Source organism: Parasteatoda tepidariorum, chromosome 11 (genome assembly GCF_982258835.1).
Source record: "Parasteatoda tepidariorum strain Cologne lab strain chromosome 11, Ptep-v5.0, whole genome shotgun sequence".
NCBI lineage: Eukaryota > Metazoa > Arthropoda > Arachnida > Araneae > Theridiidae > Parasteatoda > Parasteatoda tepidariorum.
Window position 1 is genome coordinate 19,499,230 of NC_141765.1, and position 22,609 is coordinate 19,521,838.

At 27.1% G+C, this 22,609-nt stretch overlaps 1 protein-coding gene across 2 annotated transcripts in view; it reads right to left on the bottom strand.

The window, feature by feature from the left end:
* Positions 1-22,609, bottom strand: part of LOC107451020 (AP-3 complex subunit delta-1) — a 72,723-nt gene that overhangs the window by 30,386 nt on the left and 19,728 nt on the right. For both annotated transcript variants that reach the window (XM_016066984.5, XM_071187639.2), the window contains exons 9-16: positions 16,401-16,450; positions 16,083-16,132; positions 14,167-14,215; positions 12,916-13,061; positions 9,136-9,284; positions 8,334-8,460; positions 6,854-6,957; positions 2,730-2,961 (exon numbers count right to left, since the gene is read on the bottom strand). In XM_016066984.5, coding sequence (XP_015922470.1) covers positions 2,730-2,961; positions 6,854-6,957; positions 8,334-8,460; positions 9,136-9,284; positions 12,916-13,061; positions 14,167-14,215; positions 16,083-16,132; positions 16,401-16,450 — 907 coding nt within the window. The remainder of the gene's footprint in view (positions 1-2,729; positions 2,962-6,853; positions 6,958-8,333; positions 8,461-9,135; positions 9,285-12,915; positions 13,062-14,166; positions 14,216-16,082; positions 16,133-16,400; positions 16,451-22,609) is intronic.

The window sequence follows — 22,609 nt, forward strand, 5'->3', positions numbered from 1 at the left end:
AATATTGAATAAATCTTCATACTTTAAAACATGAATAAATCAATGTACTGTCACAAATTATAAGCAGCTACACAACACCAAATTAAAACAAAGAACTAGTACATTTAAAAAAAATTGGAACATACAGAGGAAAAAGAATTTAATATTGAAATGCAAGACATATTTATTTATTTAAAAGTTTAAATGATAATGTTATTAAAAAAATGTACTTAAGTATTATGAGATTTACATTTATAAGATGATATATTTTTAAACATTTCCATTTTAAAAACCAATATAAACATGTGGTTTAATGTAAATGTATTAAAACTCAGGGTGGATATTGCCTCAAGCACAGTAACCTTTGCATATGATAACTGATTGCTGCAAAGAAAAATGTGCCTATTTATGGCCTGAAGTTCTTCGAGGAAAAAATAATTGTCATATTGAAAAATGCATAACGTATTTTCCTAACATTTAAAAACCAAATTATTAACTTATTCAATCATTTTTCCTTTATTTTAATAAAAATCATAAATATAATCTGTACTATTTTAATACCACAACATTGAACTGAAGTGCAGAATAAAATCTATTTTTAGAGATTCCCTCTACATCTACCTAACACATTATTATGTTGTCTTATATGCTCCAGTATTTCTCTGTTTACTTTTTTTAGAAATTTCTTTTTATGGACTTAGTCAGCAAGATAGGAATGAATCTCTGGCAATGTAAATACACTAGCCCAGAATGAATCATCTGCATGCATGATGTCCATCATGCATGCAGATGATTCATTCTGGGCTAGTGTATTTACATTGCCAGAGATTCATTCCTATCTTGCTGACTAAGTCCATAAAAAGAAATTTTCTGATGATTCATTCTGGGCCATCGTGCAGCATGATGTCCATCATGCTGCACGATGGCCTAAGTTGTTTGTTGGCCAAAGTTGAGTATCATCTAGATTAAAGACTACATCATCCAGAGGTTTCATTGCATTATCTGGAGATATTATATCAACCATAGTGGCAACATAAGGACAAACTGAAATATAAAACTGATCTTATATTTCACTTTTAAATAATAAAGTTGTTGATTTCTGGGTTGCACCTCGAGCAAGAGGTAACATACCATCAAATAATACATTCCAACCTTTAATTTTTGAATTATAGTTGCTATTGTTACAATTTGTAAGTTTTAATTTAAGTCCAAAATATTATCTTTTGAGCATGAGCTTTACAACTTTTACAACACTTGCTAAATTTTTTTATATTTACACAATTAGTTTAAGAAATTAGTGATATAGGGTAAAGTGCTGAATTTGAAATTATCATAAAAGTGTATTGAGTTGAAACCACTTTGTAACTAAACTTTTATTACTTTTTCAGGATTGATGACTACCCTCTTCAACTTTGAAAATAAAATACGAATTCACCGAAAAAAGTGTATGTATCATTAGAGAAAGTATATTTTTGTGCTATTTGTGATATGTTGATCAGTGATGTTTTATCGTTTTTCTCGTTTTGTTGGGCCAGGGACAAGTTTGATATTTTTAAATTTTTCTTACTTCAAACTGTCCTTACAAACACTTATTAGATTTAATTTTTAATCATTACTAGAAGTATGATTAAACAATTTTTAGCAATTTTATTTTTATAAAAACAATACAAATAACAAATTATAACTATTCAGTGTTTTCACTACAGCACGAGAATGCGAGAATCTCGCATATTTTTTTCCTTCCTAGCAATAAAAAATTACTAACGCAAGAAGTTTGTGCACTCTATTAATCAATTTCAAAATGCACAAATTTTGGAAAAAATTTTGTCTTTTGCCATTTTGAATAAAATCCGTTTCACTTTTCTTCCTTGATCTTTCATTATTTTGAACATCAGTCCTTGTTTACATAGTCCTTCCCTATTTATCAGTATTGTTCAGAACCAATGCGAACAACAGAACACCCCCCCCCCCCACCGAACCCCTTTCAGAACACATTTCTCTGCAACCACGTGTTCACTGTAGGTAAGGTTTCTTCATGTAAGACGTTTACATTTTTTGTGCATGAATGTAAGATGGACAAATACCTTGTTAAGGCGACATCTTCTACTCTGTAACGGACAAATGAAAATGAAACAAATGTCGGTAGAAACGGTCAAAACGAGACAAATGCGAATATTTTTCAGTCAAATAAATATAATAGCTGATGAAAAAGTAGATCGAGAACATTTTCCATATGATGATGCAGCAAAAATATTCAATTAGAAGATGTGAAAAATGTATTATAATTAAAGAAATAAATTTTTTTCCAAGTCTATTCATGTTTTCTTAATTTTTAGAAATCTCACTTAACTTTTTGAAATCTCACCCTGTTTTTGAGAAAGGGTGAGAAATTCTCTCCCATTTTTTTTCTGTAATGAATACACAGCTATTTTAATTTGAAACCCTTGAATTTACGTTTGTGAAACTCAGAAAGAGGCCTAATTCAAACATCTTGCACTGGGGCCCCCAAATACTTAGCTACGCCACTGGAAAGTTTCGAGAAATACATCAAAAATTTTATCTATGTTACTAAATATTTTATTATTATGAATAATAACATGCAGAATAGTTTTAAGGTTCTAGAAATTTTATCATCATCATGTCACTATCAATACAAGTATTAGAATAAAGCTTGCACCGACCACAATACAAAAAGATAAAGTTTTTTTTATGGAAAAAAGAAAACAAATAATGAAATAACCAAAACATACCCTTTCTTGAACTTCTAAGTCAGCACTTTGCACAAACATTGGCATCCTCTCAAGCAATAAAGAAGATACTACAGTGGCTTGTTCTATATCTTGCTCAGATTCATATAATTCAATCACTCGTGCATATAACTTTAATGCATTTTGAACTAAAATACTTTGTATGTGTGATGGAAGAAACATTACTTTTTCATCCATCATTGCTTCTAAAGTATTCACAGGTGAGCTAAGCATTCTAAAAATATTAAATTAATAAGGAAAAGAAACATAATTCTAATTTATTTGAATGTGATGTCATATAAAAGCATAAGGATTTTTAAAAAAAATTAAAATTACAGTACAGAACCCGTAATCCGGAAATCACAAAACCGGAACGAAATTCGATACATTTTCCCGCCATTTTTTTAAAAAAAAAGTTTTTTTCCTCATAAGATTTTAGAATTTTTCTTTCTTTTTTGAAAGATGTTTACCTTACCATCATTTTGGAAATAATCATTAGTATATTACTTCATCGTTTTTTCTTCCTTTTAAGATTATTTCCAAAAATTTTTTTTTTAGTTGCGCCTAACAATAAAAAAAAACGGCTTTTTGTAGCGATTCAGAAAACCGGAAAAATCAGTTATCCGGAATAGCGATGGTCCTGATCGTTCCGGATAATCGGTTCCCTCTGTATATAATTACTAATGTAACTTTTTTAAGTAATTTGTTTCTATTTTAACAACCAGTAATGTTCATATTTATCCTCAACATTATTCTTTGAGAAAATAAGAATTTTACTATGGCTAACAATTATTTTTATACTAATTAATAAAAACTTTACTTTCTGTTTCTTTAATAAACCATTTACCAAGTATGGTTATCGTTGATTTATAGCACTATTATAATTGTTTCAGTGCTGGCAAAGAATTCTAATAAAATTATGCACAATACATTTTTATGGAAACAATTTAATTAAAATACTTAAAAAATTAGAGGTATTCCTGCACTTAAATAAAAGACCATTCTTAAATAAGTTTATATTTTTTATTTAAATACCATGGATAAATTATTCATTATATTTAGTACTAAAAAATAAATATGTTTGACTTCAACACTTTAATGATACTGATTAATGCAGTTAAAATAATTTTTTTTTCTTTATGAAATATTTTTAATTTTTACAACCTCTTTTGCCATAATTTAATAGTTTAATAAAATGCTTTGGAATAAAATTTTGATAGTAATTTTGTGTAAGCATTATAACGCTGATTGTAATTCAACATTATTAGTAAAATTAGTAATTTTATTAAGAGCTTAATAAGTTTTTTTTCTTTCAAACTTTTGCAATCTCAATCTAAGCTTTGTTCCTAGCAATTAATTCTAAAGGTAAATAGAATATTCTTAAAATGTACAAAATATAAAAAAATATATAGAACATTAATATATAGCAGACTATTAAGTCTAATATTACTTAGTTTAGGTTCCATATAAAACCATAACAAATGAATTAAAATACACATAAAATATGATAACAAAAAATAATAATTTTAAAAATATTTTATTGTGATTATAGTCTCCTTTATATAAATATTTTATTCATAGGGTGTGCACATAGAAACAATGTTAGTTTTTTTATTGCTATTTGTTATATAGCAATGATATATTTATTAGTGCAAGCAATAGTTAAATTAAATTACGAGAATTCATGCGAAAGTTAGAACACAATGACTTTTCAGAGCAAACTATTGTAAACTAACTGCAGAGGCCCTGATGATGACAGTTTGGCAAAAATCAGGTTACCTCAAGTTTCTGCTCAAAATGAAAATAAGCTTTTTCTAATTAAAAATAATTTTCAAATTAACACTTTAAAAAGGGTTACTAAAATTTTTTCTGGGGTTTAAAGCCATTCTAATTGCATTAAAATTAAAAGAAAAATTTTATACTATAATTAGAAAAATGTTACACTATACTGAAAAAAGATTTTAAAAAAAAGAAGTATACTATAAGAGTTATACTAAAATTAAAAGACAATAATGGAAGTTGAGTAATGGGTTGAGTCTCTTATTTATTCCTTTTTTCAGTAAATATTTGTCAAAATCTTAGTTTACCTTGGAAGCCAGGAAAGGGTCTCAGCTGGTTCTGTTACATAATAAGCTCTACTTCCTTCATTGTCTGAGAAGGACAATACAGTTTAAAACTGGTACTTGTTTGGATTTGGAACAAATTTGCAGCAATATTTATATTTTGGCTACAGACTTGAATAAGAGTTAACTTTACTACACCACAAAATAAAAAGATGATTAGTTGTCCATGATGCAAAAAAAAATTTCGTTTTATTTTTTTTTCTGAGACCTAACTGATTAATTAAATGGTACTAAGTACTCTTTAAAGACTGTGAATGGGCTAAAATCAAAACATCATAAAACAAATGTGTGTATATATAATATATAAATGTGTGTGTGTATAGAGAGAGGGTGAGTCTGAACAAGATGGCAAAACTTTACTTGGTGATAGAACGCATCTACAGGAACAGTATTCATCATAAAAAATACATGATAAGAACACAAGCAGTGAGAAATTAAGTCACATTTAAAAAAATTAACACAAGAATGCGAAAAAATGCTTTAAAAATCTTTTAATTTACAGAATATGGAAGATATACAAAGAAATCATTCAAAAGAAAAAGATGTAATTGATGTACAAAGAATTGCTCAAAGAAACACTCAAAGAAATTGCTCATAAGATCTTCTGCCAGAAACAATACAGCCAAGCACAATTCTTTAACATCTCTTTGAGCAATTCTTTGGACACCAATTACCTCTTTTTCTTTTGAGTAATTTCTTTGCATATCTATCATATTCCAGACTGTGAATAAAAAGTTTATGAGGCATCTTTTCCATCTCTCGTGATAATTCTTTAAATGTGACAAAGAAAAACTACCTTTTAACTGCTTATGCCCTGAACATACATTCTATGATGAATACTGCTCAGGTAGATACGGTATATCACCCAGTAAAGTTTTGCTGTCTTTTTTAGACTCACCTTGTATACATATAAACTTAACATTTTAAGTTATTCCTTTTCTATAAATCTTTTTCTTAATTTATTATTTAAAACAAAATGCCCCACACTTTAATATTTACATCCTGTCTTTTAATCTACTTTTAGTTCAAGTGGATACTATTACTTGTCATATTCGACAATAAATAAAAGAATGTCAAATCAAAGAACAAAAAAAGAATGAAAATATTCATGAAAATGTTAAAGAAAATCATGAAATGTAAAATGAAAATTTTGGACATAAAAAAAGAATAACAAGAATGTAAACAAAGTGAATTTAAAGAAAAATAAAATAAAATATGGACTAAAAAATTAAGATTTAAATAGCAAAACGGAAAGTAATATTGAATTTACAAATATTTGGGAGACTGATTGTGATAATAAGGCGCCTCATTGTCAGAATCATGTTGACAGAATCATGTTGAAGAAAATGAAAAATGTCAACATGTTAGTTAATGCATACTTGAATTACAATTGATTAAAATACAGGATTTGAATTTTAAAGTGTGAGAAAGAGCATTTTGTTTTGAATAATAAATTACGAAACATTTACAGAAAAGGAATAACATAAGAAGTTTAACTGAAGCTTTTTATGATGCATATACATATATATATATATATATATATATATATATATATATATATACATATATATATATATATTTAATCAGACAAAAAGTATGGATATTGACTACAAGGTACACTAAATTTTATATCATAAGAATTGATTCTGCATTAAGTTAAAGAAATTTTAAGAATTTGTGAAATTTAGATCTTTATTTTTTTGCAAACAAAATATTAATTAAAAAATTATTATTTTTTGAAAGTAAAATTATTTAAAAAGAATTTTATGATGAAATAAACCAAAAATTCAAGTTAAATGAATTTTGGACAGTTGTTTTATTAAAAGTGCAAAAATGCCAATTTTTGAATGTTTTGATAACTTTGTTTATAAACCTGTATAGCATTTTGCATGCAAAAAAATAAACAAAAAATAATAAATCTTTTCTCTTTCTTTAAAAAAAAAAGTTACTTCATTTTAGATATTCTAAAAAAAAAAAAAGAAAGAGAAATCAGCTTTGACATACTCTGAAAATTCACCACATATCCAAGCTGCAGCATAAAGCACTTCGGAAATGCTATTTCTATCAGAGCTTCCTTGTAAAAATTGTGCATTTTTTAATAAAATAGCCTGAAAAATAAAAGAAAATTAATTCAAAATAAAATGATTAACTGAGCAATATAAGAAGAAATTATTTTAGCATTTAAAAACAAATTTAACATATAGTTTAAATATGTAAAACAGGTTTCATATTTTGAAGGTAAAGACTCATGTCTGTGGAAAGACAAAACACATCTGCTCAAAAATATGAATTATTTTTTAAAAATAAATCACTTGTAAGAATTATATAAAAATTTTCTCAAGAAAAAATAATCAACTGTTTAATGGGCAATTTTCTTCGATTTTTTTTTTCTTGTGTTCTACATTAGCAGGGATTCTAAGTATACACAAACCAAAATTTCTATTCAGTAATAATAATATATAATATCTTAACAACATAGATTGGACAAAAATTCAATATTTTGGTACATTTTAATATTTATTAATATAGCTCCTCCATTACACATATTGATGATACAATATAATTACTGAAATACAGTTTACGCAATATACAGAAAAAATAATTTAAGTTATGTTAAAATAAATATTTTGATTTTTTTTCTATTCCTTGTTTGTATCGATGAGCAAAAATTAGTAAGAAAAAATTTTTTTATAAAAATCAGCATTGACAATTGTAAATATCAGGCAATGAACACATTATTTCTACTTGTTTTAATTCTCTTGTAGGTGGCTAAATTTTTTTATGTTAACATCAAGATATAAATAACACACATTAACAAACAAATTTTGAAGAAAAATAAAGCCTTTCCAGGGGACCTTATATCCACCTTCAACTGTAAAGTTTTCAGGGACATTTAAGGAAGTGCAAACAAATAAGTGCTATAAGTGCTACAAATTGTGTGGTGTAAATACCAGGATTGAATTTAAATGCTACTTCAGTAATTGATTTAAGACATATCAAACTTGGAAGAACCTGCAATACTGTAAAATATAGCAAAAATGAAAGTTCAAGAAGTATGTTTAATTGATAAAATTGAAAGACATTTTTATTTCTTTTGAACATTAAACCTTATCTAAAAGTCAAAATTTTCCTCAAATATTGAAAAAAAAAGCATAATTCAAACAATTTAATTAGTTCAAAAACTTTGCCATAGTTCCTAATATTTTAATTCTATTAAAAAATTGTAAAAGACATTTATTTTAACAAAGTTTTAAACTACTTGCTTCTGATGACATTTTGCTTACTCTCTCTTAATCAAATGGCATACTGTAGTCAATTCTACATTAGTTGAATTCTTCATAACTTCGTGTATTTTGGCCATATGATGAAGCTATAAGTTATTTAAGTTTTATCGTAACTTATAGGGAACAGGACACTTTATAGTTGTTTAAACAAGTGCATAAAGTTATTTGAACCAGAAACAATGATTTTTTTTTATACTTGCCATTTGAGAAACAGCAAAACTTCTTATTGCTTGAACTCTAATAGCCACATCCAGCATTTGAGCAGCAATAATTGAACCATGTTTTGTTCCTTGTATTTTAGTAAGTTCTACCAATATGCTAACATACCTGTAAAATAATTAAAAGTGTGAATCATTTCAAAATTAGTAGTAAAAAAAACGATACAAAAGTGTTTGATCATAAAATGAATTAATTAGAGCTATGAAAATAGGGACACTACATTAGTTCAACGATCTAGCATATGTAAACATAACTGAAGATAATTTTTATCACTGGAAATATACCTGACCAAAAATAAAATTTTAAAAAGCCATTATTTTATATATTTATTTTCATCTTTGACTATGAAAAAGGAAGTTGCAATTATTGCTAATAAATAAATTAAATTGTGATATAGATTAATCCTTAAGTATTTCTGGAATAAATATTTTTACACAAGAAAATATTTTATTAATGAAACCAGCAGTGAGCTATCACATTACAAACCAGGGAGCCTTGAATGAAAAAGAAAACAAAAGTTGTGTTGTTGCAGTATTTTAAAGAGCAATGGATTGGCAAAACTATTCACCAATCTTAATAGTAAAAATAGGTTTTTCTTCACCATATGTTGGAGGAAAATTTGCAATTGTATGTTACCAAAAAAAGAATGCAAAATGTGCTAAATACTTAAAATATGTATTAAATGCAGTAAAATTTGAGAAAGGCAAATCAAATATTTATTATCTGCAGAATATTAAAAAAAAGCTACTTATTTTGAAAAATTTTAACGAAAGTAATACATACCATTCAAAATTAGTAATATACTGATAATTATTTTGGGAACATATATCAATAATTTTAGAAAGTAATTCATCTCGATACTGTGCTCCTTCAGCTTTGTCCATGTGAGTCATGAGTTTCTTGACTATTTCCATCAAATTTTTCTTTGACACCTAGCAATAAAGGACTCCATGTTATTATATTTGTTTCATAACATAAAGGGTGGGAAAAGAATCTTCTATAAAATGCATTCATCTTTTAGAAAATTTTGTTTTATTTATAAATTTTGTGGAAATAATTTTTAAAAAAAGACTGACACTGCAGCAGACAGTGGAATTAGGAGAATACAAATGTAAAGAAACTACAAAGGAATAATTGAAGAAATTAGATGTCACACACATTGGAGGACAAACTTTTTAACTGACATTTTGTCATGCAAAAATCACGGTCAGCTTAAGACCAGACAAACTTTAATCAGCTCTCAAAAAATGCTGATACTTTAAATTTCAAACAGTAAAAAGCCAATTTTAAAAGTTTTCTATACAATAAATACATAGATTTTATTTTAGTAAGAGCCATGGTGGCACAGTAGTTAAAAGTACTGGGCTGTCATACTGAAGAACTCAATGCATACACGTATTTATAAGGTTTCACATTAAAATTTTATATATTGATTAAATAAAAGGATAATATTAATAGAAAATAACACACACACACATATATATATATATATATATATATATATATATATATATATATATATATATATATATATATAGAACCCCGATTTTACGTTGTCCGTTTCGTACGCTATCCCGCTTCTTACGTCATGTTACCGATAATGTTAAAAAAATCCCGGATTTTGCGTTACCCCTGTTATGAAAATCCCGCTTGATGCGTTTTTCTACAAGGAGATCAAAAAAAATTTTTTATTCTGTTCGAAATGGTTTTACTCATTTTTCCGTGCTAGCATACCAAATGAGATTTTCAGTCGGTTTTGTTTGAGTTTGAAAGCTATAGCATTTTTTCTCATTTTCGAAATCTCAGTCATCGTGTTCTTTTCTCGAAAGAAGATGTCGAAGCGAAAATGCTTTTCTCTGCCGAAAAGGCTGAAATCATCGAAAAGCTAAAGAATTTCATGGCACTAAAGTTGATCTTGCTAAATCTTTGGGTATAGCTTATTCAACTTTGCAAATGATTTTAAAACAAGAAGCTTCAGTAGAACTAAACGCTGAAAAACTCGGAAAATATGCCAAGAAGAGAAAAACCCTTAAAACATCTCCGTATGATGAGTTAGAAAACATTTTAATGAACTGGTTCCAGGAAGCCAGAGCAGCAAAGATTCCTATAAATGGATCCATCTTGAGAGAAAAGGCGCTTGAAATTGCTGAAAATCTTAAACTCCAAGACTTCAGTGCATCAAATGGCTGGATCGATCGATTAAAAAAAAAGAAACAATTTATGCTTCAAATCTATCTGTTGCGAATCCGATAGTGTGGATATGACAATTGTGTAACAGTGGAACGAAGAAATTCTGCCAAATTTATTAAAAAGCTATAATCCAAGTGACATATTTAATGCGACGAAACGGAATTGATTTTCAACCTAATGCCAAACAAAACATTGACAATTAAAGGTGAAAATTGAAATGGAGGAAAGCTTTCAAAAATGCGCTTTACTGTTTTGCTCTGTGCAAATGCCGATGGAAGTCAAAAGTTAACGCCTCTTGTGATCGGTAGAGCAGAGAAACCATGGTGTTTCAAAAATATCAAAAGTTTTTCTACCGATTACACTTCAAACAAAAAATCATGGATGACGCAAGCATTATTTAAAAATTTTCTTTGAAAACTGGATAAGAAAATGAATTTTCAAAAGCGCCACATAATTTTATTCCTAGGCCAATGCACTGCTCATTTAAACCTTAAATTGAAAAATGTGCATTTTCCAGCTAACTGTACAAGCAAACTTCAACCACTGGATTTAGGAATTATACGATCATTTAAAGAGAGTTGCCGGAAGCAACTGGTTAGAAAATCTCGAATGTTTCTTGATTCTTGTGACTTTCAGGATGCTTCTAAGGCAAAAATTAATGTTCTTGAGGCTCTTAATTTGATATCTTCAGCTTGGGACAGTGTCGACCGAAAGTGCGTTATCAATGGATTCATTAAAGCAGGATTTTCAATATCGGAGGAGGAGAGCACTGCTGTTTTGGAAGAAGAAGGTAGCGTGTTTGAAGTTGAGGACCTTCCGGAAGTCAATGATGCATACATCAACTGTGACACAGATATCATTACTTCAGAAATCCCTTTCATAAGTGATTTAATGCCGGATTCCGACGATAGTGCTGATGACGATGAAATAACAGAAGATGTGCCAACATCTGATCAAGCAATACAAAGCATAAAAACTCTAAAACAATTTTTACTTGCAAATGTAAATCAAGAAGTAAATTTGCAAAACATTGTTAGTATTGAACGAGCTGTATACGAAATTGTAGCTAGAAACGAAAAGCAAGTAAAGATTACTCATTTTTTCCACTAATTTAACTGGTAGGAGTCAATTTTTAAAAATATGCATAGATTTTTCTTAACCCTGATTTTACATTATTCCGCTTCGAGCTTTTTTTATCGCTAGTCCGACAGAAAACGTAAAATCGGGGTTTCACTGTATGTATATATATATATAAGTTCAAAATGAAGATAAAACAAAGAAAAATAATAGACATATGAAAAAAGGGGGGAATAAGTAAAAAAAATAACAAACAGTTAAAAAAAAAAAAATAGGATGAAATTTAATTTTAAAAAAACGGAAAAAAAAGATATAATCTTTTCATCAGCCCACACGATTATATCCGCAAAACAGAGTGCTTTCTGATATTGTATCAATAAAGCAAAGCAAAATATATTAATACAATAGTGTGAGGAGCACTCACAAAAAAATTTTTTACAAAAATTACAGCAAATAAAATAAAACACAAAAAGTAAATATAAGTAAAAATAACATGTAAAAACAGAAAATAAAATAAAATGAAAAGAAAAAACAGTATAAAAAATGGACTATAAAGCGAGTAGCGAAATCAGATCTACTTACATGGACGGGAAATTTTTCGAGAATGATTTAAAAATGTTTTCGCAGAAAGATTGCCAGATTACAAAATATGAAAACAGAAGTGCAAATTTGTGCAAAATGCAGAATGTTTGTGCAGAAATGAAGAAGTGCAAAATGTTTAAAAGGTCCATTTTCCATGTAGTCCAAATCCATGCAGTTATTTGATTTTTTTTTATCTTGACATTTCTACATCGTTTTTCAAATTCTGATATTTTGAAAATAGACACAACAAGATTCGAATTTTAGATATCACTTTCTGAAACACTCAATTCATGCTGATTCTAATGTTTCTGATTTCAGAACACTTACGATTGTTCTTTTGGTGGTTATTTATTGTTTTTTCAGCCATTCCACACTATTTGTTTTCAGATTCTGATATTTTTATATGATATCATTAAGATACACAAATTTGAGTAATCACTTTTTCTTGACAATTCCATCATAAATCTCCGTCATTTTTTTAATCTTTGCTTAGCAGTTATCAATTATTTTTTTAATATGCCATTTCGACTCTGAAATTTTGAACTAGAGTTATCACGTTTTGATGTGAAGAACATATAAAACTGCAAGCCAAATGTTGCAAGCATTAAAAAGATGATGGAAATATAATGAGTAACATTTCTATTCTAAAACAAAAAAGAGACTAGTGTACATATTCAAGGTCTATGATGTAAATATATGAAAGGTAAATATTACCATTCCATACAAAAGATCCAAAGCTCTTAATCTAATGGATTCATCTTTATCATCCAAACATTGAAGTACTAAGTCTTTATGTGCCTGGACACTCTTAGGATGAGTTTTTAGAATCTTAGACATTGCCAAAAGACCCAAATACTTCACTAAAAAAGCAAGACAGTTAACCATCAATTTCAGCAGAAGATTCAAATAATATATAACATAATATATAATAGTATAATTAAATAGCATCACATAAAATATTTTTACAGATTAAGTGTCCAGTACTAATGTAAGAATAAAAAAAAATTTAACTTTATACAACAAAGTCTGATATAAAAAGTAGATGCAAACAGTAACATTATATGAAAATGATTTATTTACAATTTTTGTGGAATATATTTCCACAAAATATGAATTTTAATGCTCATTAAGAAAGAAAATAATTAAATAAAAATCTAACATAAAAATATATCAATATCTAATTATAATGGAAATTAAAAAAAACTCACTTTAACCTGAATAAAAGCTTTAAGAACACTTATGAAAAATGAAGTTCAATAATTCTGGAAAAAATATTAATAATTTGTTTAACCATCACTGTTTCTAACTTTTCAAATAAGATCCTTATTTTCCTATCTATAATAACTCTTAGGAACAGTAATACCATATTTTCATGGTATATGAATAAGAAAATGGCATAGGAACAGTAATATATATACAACTATGAATTTTATTTATACAGATCATTTTATTTCTAAAATACACAATTTATGAATATTGAAATTTTTTAATTGTTACTACATGTTTACAATGTAATCATGCATTACTTAAATATTTTAAACAAGTGCACACACATATAGTACACTTTCTCAATAAAAGCAACCTTTTTTTACATTAAAAATTTTGTACATCATAAAAAAAAAACAATGTCTGCTGAAAAATATAACCAGTATTAAATTTGATAGTAATGTAATGTTTATGGAACCAAATACAGTTTACACAGTGAGTTTCCGTTTTTCTTCAGAAAAAAATTAAATGCTTCATGTTTGCATCATATTCAGCAATATTTTAAAATCCATTTTATTATAATTTAGCCTTTATTAGATTCACTAAGCCTTTTCCAACATAACATATGATGTTATGAATTTTGTTTACACTGAAGAATGAAAGGACAACCTATTTGCATATGCAATAGATTTTAATTGCACATGCAATAGATTAAAAGTATAGTAACACTTAAAGCAAATACAAGAGGCGTTTACTTACAGTTTTGATCTGAATCTTCAATCAATATACGCAGTTTTTGCACACAAAGCTGAATGAAATAAGATATATTTTTGAAATATGTAACACACAAAAATATAACAGAGATACTAACTTTTAAAAATAGCTATCAGTAATCAGAAATGCAAACAGCATGGAAATAAACAGTAAGCATTTACAAAATTAAAATTAGTATAATTTTAAGGAGTATGATTCTATGTAGGTATATAATATTAATCAAATTATGTATAAATTTATAGTAAATAAAGGACACTTAAGTAAAGGTACCAAATTAAAAAAATATACAACACTGAAATTTTATACTTTTATAAAATGTTAAATTTAAATTGTTTACATGGAATCAATGTTCAAGTTTTTGGTTAAAATAGAAATAACCCTTATTGCTTTTTCAGCACCTTTTATTTGAACCACTAAAATTTTCTTTCACACAGCAACTCAAACATGAGTGCATGTTTTTTTTAATTTTTATGAGGAGAAATGATTAAGTTTCAGTTCTTATAATTGTGCAAAAAACAGTTCAATTTTTTTCTCACGAATTTTTTAATTTTTTTCGCTTTTTGATGCAGAATTGCTGTGTGAAAAAAGCAATAAAATTGAAATTAAAAGGTGGTAGAATCATTAATTGTAGAAGGTCTAATAAACTTTATAATGATTCCAATTTATAAATCTTCTTTAATAAATTTGTGATAGGACTATTTTTTTCTGTTAAAGGAAAGTATTCATGCTTAAAAAAAAGGACAATAATTCTTAAATAATAAAAGTTGTAGTTTTGTTATGAGATCTTAACATTTTTCTTGAATCTTCAAATATTTATAACTATCCTTCTTATTTGAAAAGCTGCAACCCAGAAGCATATGGACAATCGATTGCATGCAAAACTTTTTGTGTGATTTTTGCTTTTAAAGATATGATCTGTAAGCATTTTCAACATTTCATTTTTTATACTTATCCAAGAATAAACAGGAAAAAAACTAATTATACAATCAAGGTAAAACTCTCACTTAATAAAAGAAATGAAAATAAACAATCATAATCATTCTTTTGAATCACCTTTTGAAGAATGAGATTAATTGTTTTTTATTATTTCTTGTTGCTTTAAATTTCTTTTTATTCTTTAATTTATTGTTTCTACTATTGTTTAAGGTGCAGGGGAAAAAATATTGATTAGACATACATTACAAGCTTTCATAACTTTCGTTAGTTAAAGGAAAAAAACTTAATTTTAAACATTAAAAAATTCTTGAAAAGACTCAACCGGATATGAATAATTCACACGAACAAACAAGCCTTGTTCATGGAAAATTTTTACCATTGTGGAAAGATTTTTAATAATACTCATTATTAAAAATAAGAGAGAGAGACCAGGGGCAATATTTCAAAATCAGAGAACTCTATTTCTTCAACTCAACATTATTTATTAACTCAAATATTTTGTATAATAAATCATAATATAAAAAGAAATTATTTTGCATAATATATAAATCAAGGAAATATGCATGTGATTCCAAAATTGCATAACTATGAAACCCTGCAGTATCCCATACTCTGATTAAAAAAGAATTGTGATTTTTAAAAATAAAAATTCTAACATGTCATGTTACTTGCAAATTGCAGAAACATGAAGAATCTGCTTTATCTGTAAATCAAGAAAATATAAATCCCAATGTGAAATTTTAAAGCCCATGAATATAAATTGTGATAACTTAATTAAAAATTGCACAAGCATGAATAACAAAGTGCAATTTACACCTCACAAAAAATGAAAGTAGAATAACCATAAAAGAATTTCTATGAGTCTGAAAATTTTAATCACAAGGAAAATCATAAGTAGGATGAACATCCAAAAACACGGATATAAGAAGGTAATAATGAAACAAAAATAAAACATTAATTTGTACCTGAATCGAAGCAGAATGGTTTGGCATGCCAGATGATATTGAGATTAAAACTGAAACAAATACAAAAAATATTTATGTATCTTTATCTTAAAACATATGCAAATACATTACATAAAAAATACTGTATTAAGGATCCATTTCCTGTAAATGTGTTAAAGCGAAACATTCTTATGTTTTAAAATTATTTCTGATTAAAAGAACACTTATTAAATTATCGCATATTTATTTAAAAAAATTAATGCCTCTGGAATTTTCAATACGAATTGTATCAGGAAAAAAATTAAACAGTGCAAGATATATTTTGAAATACCAACTTACCAGCAATAACTGTATTAATGCATTCATAAAGGAGAGACATGGCTGATGTGCTAAAAAATAAAATAAAAAATTACAAAAGTAATCTTTACAGGAAAAAAAACATAAAAGCAGCCTTTAAATTAAACGTAAATAGTTAGAAATAAAATAAATAATACTGCGGGAGAAATAACTTAGTTTATTAAGCTTTTTATAAAGTTTATATAATAATAAATAAAAAGTACTATATAATAGATAAACAATTATTTAAAAAAAACTCATTTAAGCACAGTTCTGATTAAGAATCTTGATATGCAACAAATAAAAATTTAGTACTGCAAAACCGACAAACATAATATTAAACAATGTGCAGAAATTTAAACAATATGCTTTATTCATCAAGATATAATTTCACTAATTAAATGTTATGTAAATACTACAAGAATGAATTAAAATACACAAAATTGGCTGATTATTGACAATTGCTTTTAATGAAGGAAGAGAACCGAGAAAGATAAAATTAGTTTTAAACATCATAAATTGTCAAGTAATTTTTTTTTAACAGGTTTAAAAAATTGTCAAGCAAAGTTTTTCTGGACATTTTGAGCTAGTTGCAACTTTAAAAAAAGAAAAGAATAAAACAAGCAACAAATGTTTCCTTTAAGAATCAAGAATTTTATACATTGTAGTTCTGGAGATTAACAACTAAGTTCCTGCTGTTTATTAGGCAGTTTAAATTTTCTATTGTATTTTTAGTTCTTGGGCAAGTAATTTTTTATTCTAAATTTTCCAATAATTTAGTTAGATAAAAAGTGGGTGAAAAATAAACAAAAGAAAGATTATTATAAGAATTGTTATTTTGGCTTTCAATAACGAAAAAAGCAATTAAAAAATATATAAATGTTGCGTCTGTATAAAGATATAAAATGTATCCATCATTCCTAATTTGTTCAATGCATGAAAACAGTCAACTTGTAAAAACAATTCTTTCTAATCATGCTATCAAATACTGTAAAATAAAAATTACTTCCCTGTATTAATTAAAATTATTAAACTGCTTACTGAATAAAAAATCAACACTGTTGCAGAAAATAAAAATTAGATTTAGCTGAAAAAAATCATATAAAAAGTTTAATTCAAACTTCAATAATTATAAAAAAATAAATAGATAGATAGGAGAGAATGAGAAAAAAACTGAGTACCTCGATAATGGCAAAATTAATTTTGCTTTCTAGTGGACAGACTCTGAATTATAATCTATTAAGTAAGAAGGAGCTAACATATTAGTCTGTTGTTGTTAAATTCATGGTCTCTATATAGATTAGTTTGTTTTGCTGTGTCGTTACAGTTATAAAAAATCATTTCAGCCAGGTTATTATACGTTTACTAAGGATTCATACCCTAACAAACAATAAGGATTTAGTCTAGTAATAGCATGGTTCTACTTTGTTCAATAACATCTACTTTCAAGGCAAGACATGGTATGGTAAATTTGGGTATGACCAGGTACTAAAATACATGGTCACTAAAATAGAGGGGAAAAAATTTCTGATACTCCAAAATGTTTACTTTTTCTGATGGGAAGCTGAAACAGTTATAAATTTTATTTTAAATAAGTACTTAAATTAAAATCTGTTTCAAAAGAATATTTTTGTTAGCAATTTAGAATTTTGCGAATCAGAATTTATTTAGACTTAATCGGGAAGATCGTCCAAATAAGATTACCAACTATAGTACTTCTTTTAAATTTAGCTTGCATTTCTTTTCCTGGTAACACTCTTTTTGAAAATCACTCTCATATAACTCATGTGATTACACTAACAATAAACAGGATAAAAAATGATTTTTCAACCAAGTTATTCAGAAAAACAAAGCTTCTCACAGGCTTCAAAGGAACAAGGTGCTTTTAAAATATAAGATGAGTAAGCTAGAGCAATTTTAAAAATATTTAATAATTTTATAATAACAAGTTTATGATCTAAATTTTGAATTTTTTCCTTTAAGTTTCTTTCTTACAAAACTAGTAAAATTTCAATGGTTATTTTTGATTATTCAAATTCCGACATTGAAAAAACAAAATTTTTTTTTTATATATAAAATACACAGATTCTAACCAGCTGAGAACAAAATCAAACTGAACTGGCAATTGAAGCAAGCATGAAACAGCAGACTTGTTAAAAATTATAAAAAATTATAACACTAATGAGACAAAATTGTCTATCTAAAGGAAAAAATTAAATTTTTTTTGTATAATTTTTTACCTTTGAAAAATTCTTCAGAATTGAACATAAAAAAATACAATAAGTAAGAAAACATATAAGTTTTTCAAGCACCTTATAAAACAATAAAAACAACATTGACTTTTACAAAAGATTTGATTGAAAGGTAGGTTTATAAACAAAATTTTTTACAAATATTTACATTTTTTAAGATTAAAAAGCTAAAAATATTTGTAAAAAAAATAATAAGTGCAATTTCAAAATCCTAATTTGCTGCAATTTAGTGAATTTCACATATGTTCTGAATCAAACAGTTTCAAGTAAAAATTACATAATCAATAACAATAAAGTTGGTAAAATTTTAATTAATTGCTTATAAAAAATACAATATAAATAATTTTAAAATGAAGGGTATGAAAGTTTATCACTTCACTCATTATCAAGTAGGAAAAATGCTGATAATTTTCTTTTTTTTTTAAATACATATTTAAACAAAGACAAGAACCAGAAAAAACCGTGTGTAAAAATGGAATCAAACAGAAAATGGAACATGAAAACAGGATAAAGATAAAAGAAAAAACACCAATATTTTTAGATAAAAAAATCAACAGGGCTCTCAACAGTCTTTCAAGTTAAAAAAAAAAAAAGGGGGTAACGGGGATAAAATGGTAAAAAATGAGACCAAAAGGACCTGAGAAAGGGAACCTAAGTTTTTTTCTAAAAAATATTCTGCAAAAATAACTTTCAGTAATATAACTAGAAGTCTATACCTCTTGTTTGCAATAGCCTCTACTAAAGACTACTCAAATGAAATACTGCACAATTTCTGTAGAACAGCAATAATAGCTTTTTTTTTTTTTTTTTTTTAAAACAATTTACGCTCACTGATGCAAAAGTACTTTACAGTAAACTTTACAAAAGTACGAACAGCAATAAAACTGAAGTGTCATCTAGGAACAAGTAACAACACACCTAGCCAGATATCTGATTTGAACTTCATTATACTACTTGAACTATACTTTAAACCACTATACTTCATTTTTTCTCCAGAGTGAAGAATATGAAATTTGCAAAACACAGAAGAAGGGGAAAGAGAATTGTAAGGGGAACCAAAGAAACAGAGGTCAACATTTTCAAAAAATCACTCCATATTAGTTTAAATAAATATCAATAAAGAGCCCTGTATTAAAAATAATCCCAAAAAAAAATTTTCTTAATGGAAAAAGACTGGTTTTGTCAAGTAATCTTCTTAAAAAATAGATATAGAAACATTAAAGAAATAGTCAACAGTGTTCTTTTTCACCTTCATAAAAAATTTTTACTAAAATAAATTATAAACTAGAATAAAATTATTACCATAAAAAGTTGAATTTATAATGAAAACATTCAAATAATTAGTAAAAGTTTTAATGCAGACAAAAAAAAAACACCTTAATAACTTTTTTAATGATCGGATTTCATGTGTTAGGACTCAATGTTAATGATTCAAGAAGCTACCCTTAATTGTGCTAATTAATTAGTACAGACAATATCAGAAAAAAAAAATTTTGTTTTGGGTTGATTTGGATTGATGACTGGAAATATGTCCTAATAGGCAAGAGAGCATTTCAAATTTTGGGTCCCTTAATGTTAATTTCTCTTTTCGCATAGTTTGCCATGTCTAAGGAACTAATAAAACAAGACAAACTGTAAAAAAAAAAAATTATCTTTTCAGACATGAAAGAGGACAAAAATAAACAAATCTGAACTTTTACAACACAGACACTGGGAAGTGGGAGGGAGTTTTTTATGTAATACTGTAATATCAATGAGAAATATAAAAATATAACTTCTAACTCTGGTGTGAGATTTTTAGGCAGAAGCATTTAGACAGTGAAATTTAAATTTTTCTTAAATATAGTTTAAAACTTCTTTGGCTACTACTATGTTAAAGAACATTACGCAATATATAAGGCTTTATAATCATCATTTTAAATTAATTGCCAGTCAATCATTTTAAATTAAAACAATTGCTGACTTTCACCTTAATATCTTCTGATTGTTAAAAATAGTTTTAGTCACTTTGACTGTTTTATTTAACCAATCAAACTCGAAATTTATTTTCTTCAGCAGCATGGATCGTATGCACTTTGTGATCGTCTATCAAAGTGACTTCCATCGTTAAAATAAATTCATCTTATGATGCACCACGTGAAAAGAACACAAGTAAATGAAAAACAAACATATGCATGGACAAATGCAGGAACGGCCAAAAATAAGAACTAGAGGAGTCGTGAGAACTATAATAAACAGATGTGCAAATTCAATGTGCGTCGCATCAAGGAGGAATACCCCAGATCAAATATCGGCGGCTGAAACGAGACTGCTTAGAAGTCAAGGATCTCACTTTTTCTGCTCTATATCAGAAGTAGCAGTTGTCAAGGCAACAGCGAACCTGCTGCTCCACCTAATTTTTTCTGAGGATCATTCTTTCTTATGAGGTTACTGCAGGGGGGAAAAGTCTGTGCTCCACGAACAACTATCGTTTGAGTGGCTTGGGTTTTGGTAGTTATGGGGGGGGGGTAGTTATTCTGTAATAGTTGGATCCTCAAAAACATTAAAATTTTTGGAACATTGTCGAAAATTTTAAAAATTGGGAGAAAAAAGTGAATTTCGGTTTTTTCGCAAATGTCTTTTATCCCTGTTTTTTTAGTAAGAATTTGTTTGTAACTTCAAATATTGTCTGCCTTAAAAAATTAGCATATTTAAGGTTTTACCCCTGTGTCATTAAAATTTAGCTCCATGCGTTGATTGTCATTCATTTTTCAAGATCAATGTATCTTTACGAAATAAAAATTTATACTGAATGGACAAGCACATTTTTCAGCATGTGCAGAAATAGAATCAGGGGTCTGTCTAGGTTTTTATGAGAGGAAAATTCAGGAAAATTTAGACATAATTTGTGAAAATTAAAAATTATATTAAAAAATCAACACAAAAATATAGTAAAGTAAGAAGATATCTTCACAAATTGTCACTGCAAATATAAATCCCTTATGACTAGTAAAATTTTTATATATTTTTCCCCATACATTCAAAGATAATTTTGCTATTGTAAAATTTTGGGCTTAAAATTGTATCCAAATTCAAAAATCCATAAAAATCATTGTCCATTGTTAAATTTCAACTTTAATTTTAAAAAAAAACATGCATTAGCAGTACTTGCACTAAAAGTTATTTTCATTATGAGAACATTTCCCTTGGGCCCATATAGAAAAAAGATTCACAGACAAAAAAAATTTCATACAAAAATAAAGGTCTGTTAGAATAAATTTAGAACAATGTTCGAATGTTTAGAATAATGTTTCTCAATAACGAATTTCAACTTCGTGTTAAGTTTACAGAGGAAGCACCTCGTTGTTTTATTCTAAAAAAAAAAAAACTCTGCGGAAAAAAAACTCGCTTTAATATGGCATAAACAACTGTTTAGGCTTACCATGCAGCTACCTATTCGTACATGTGGAATTAACCAGGGAATTATCATTTCTTATGGGGATACAAAAACAAATATTTAAGAGGCGGGGAAGAGAATCTTTTTTAAAAGCATTTTGTGAAACTACCATTTTTCCTAAAGTTGAAATTGTGAAGATAAGGCTAAACGGTAGTAAATTTGTCCTGGATAAACCCCTGAGAATATCAAACAAAAACCCACAAAAAACATTATCAAACAATAGAACGAAACCAAAAATGCTAAAATAATGAATTTAAATTAAGGCAACCATAGCCTATTTAAAGAAATAAAAATTATTTAAAGGAATTTATCATAACTAAATAAGTTAATATAAATCTTATGAATCATTGCATAACTAAATAAGTTTATAGCTATGCTTACTGATTTGATTAGGTTAGAACAAAATCAGCAGTTCAAGAATATCACCTAATAAGATAATAAACAATAAGCTAGCAGAGGAACTGAAAAGGCTTCTGATGGATCATTTTTGCTTACTCTTGTATTGAAAACATCCATCATGGGAA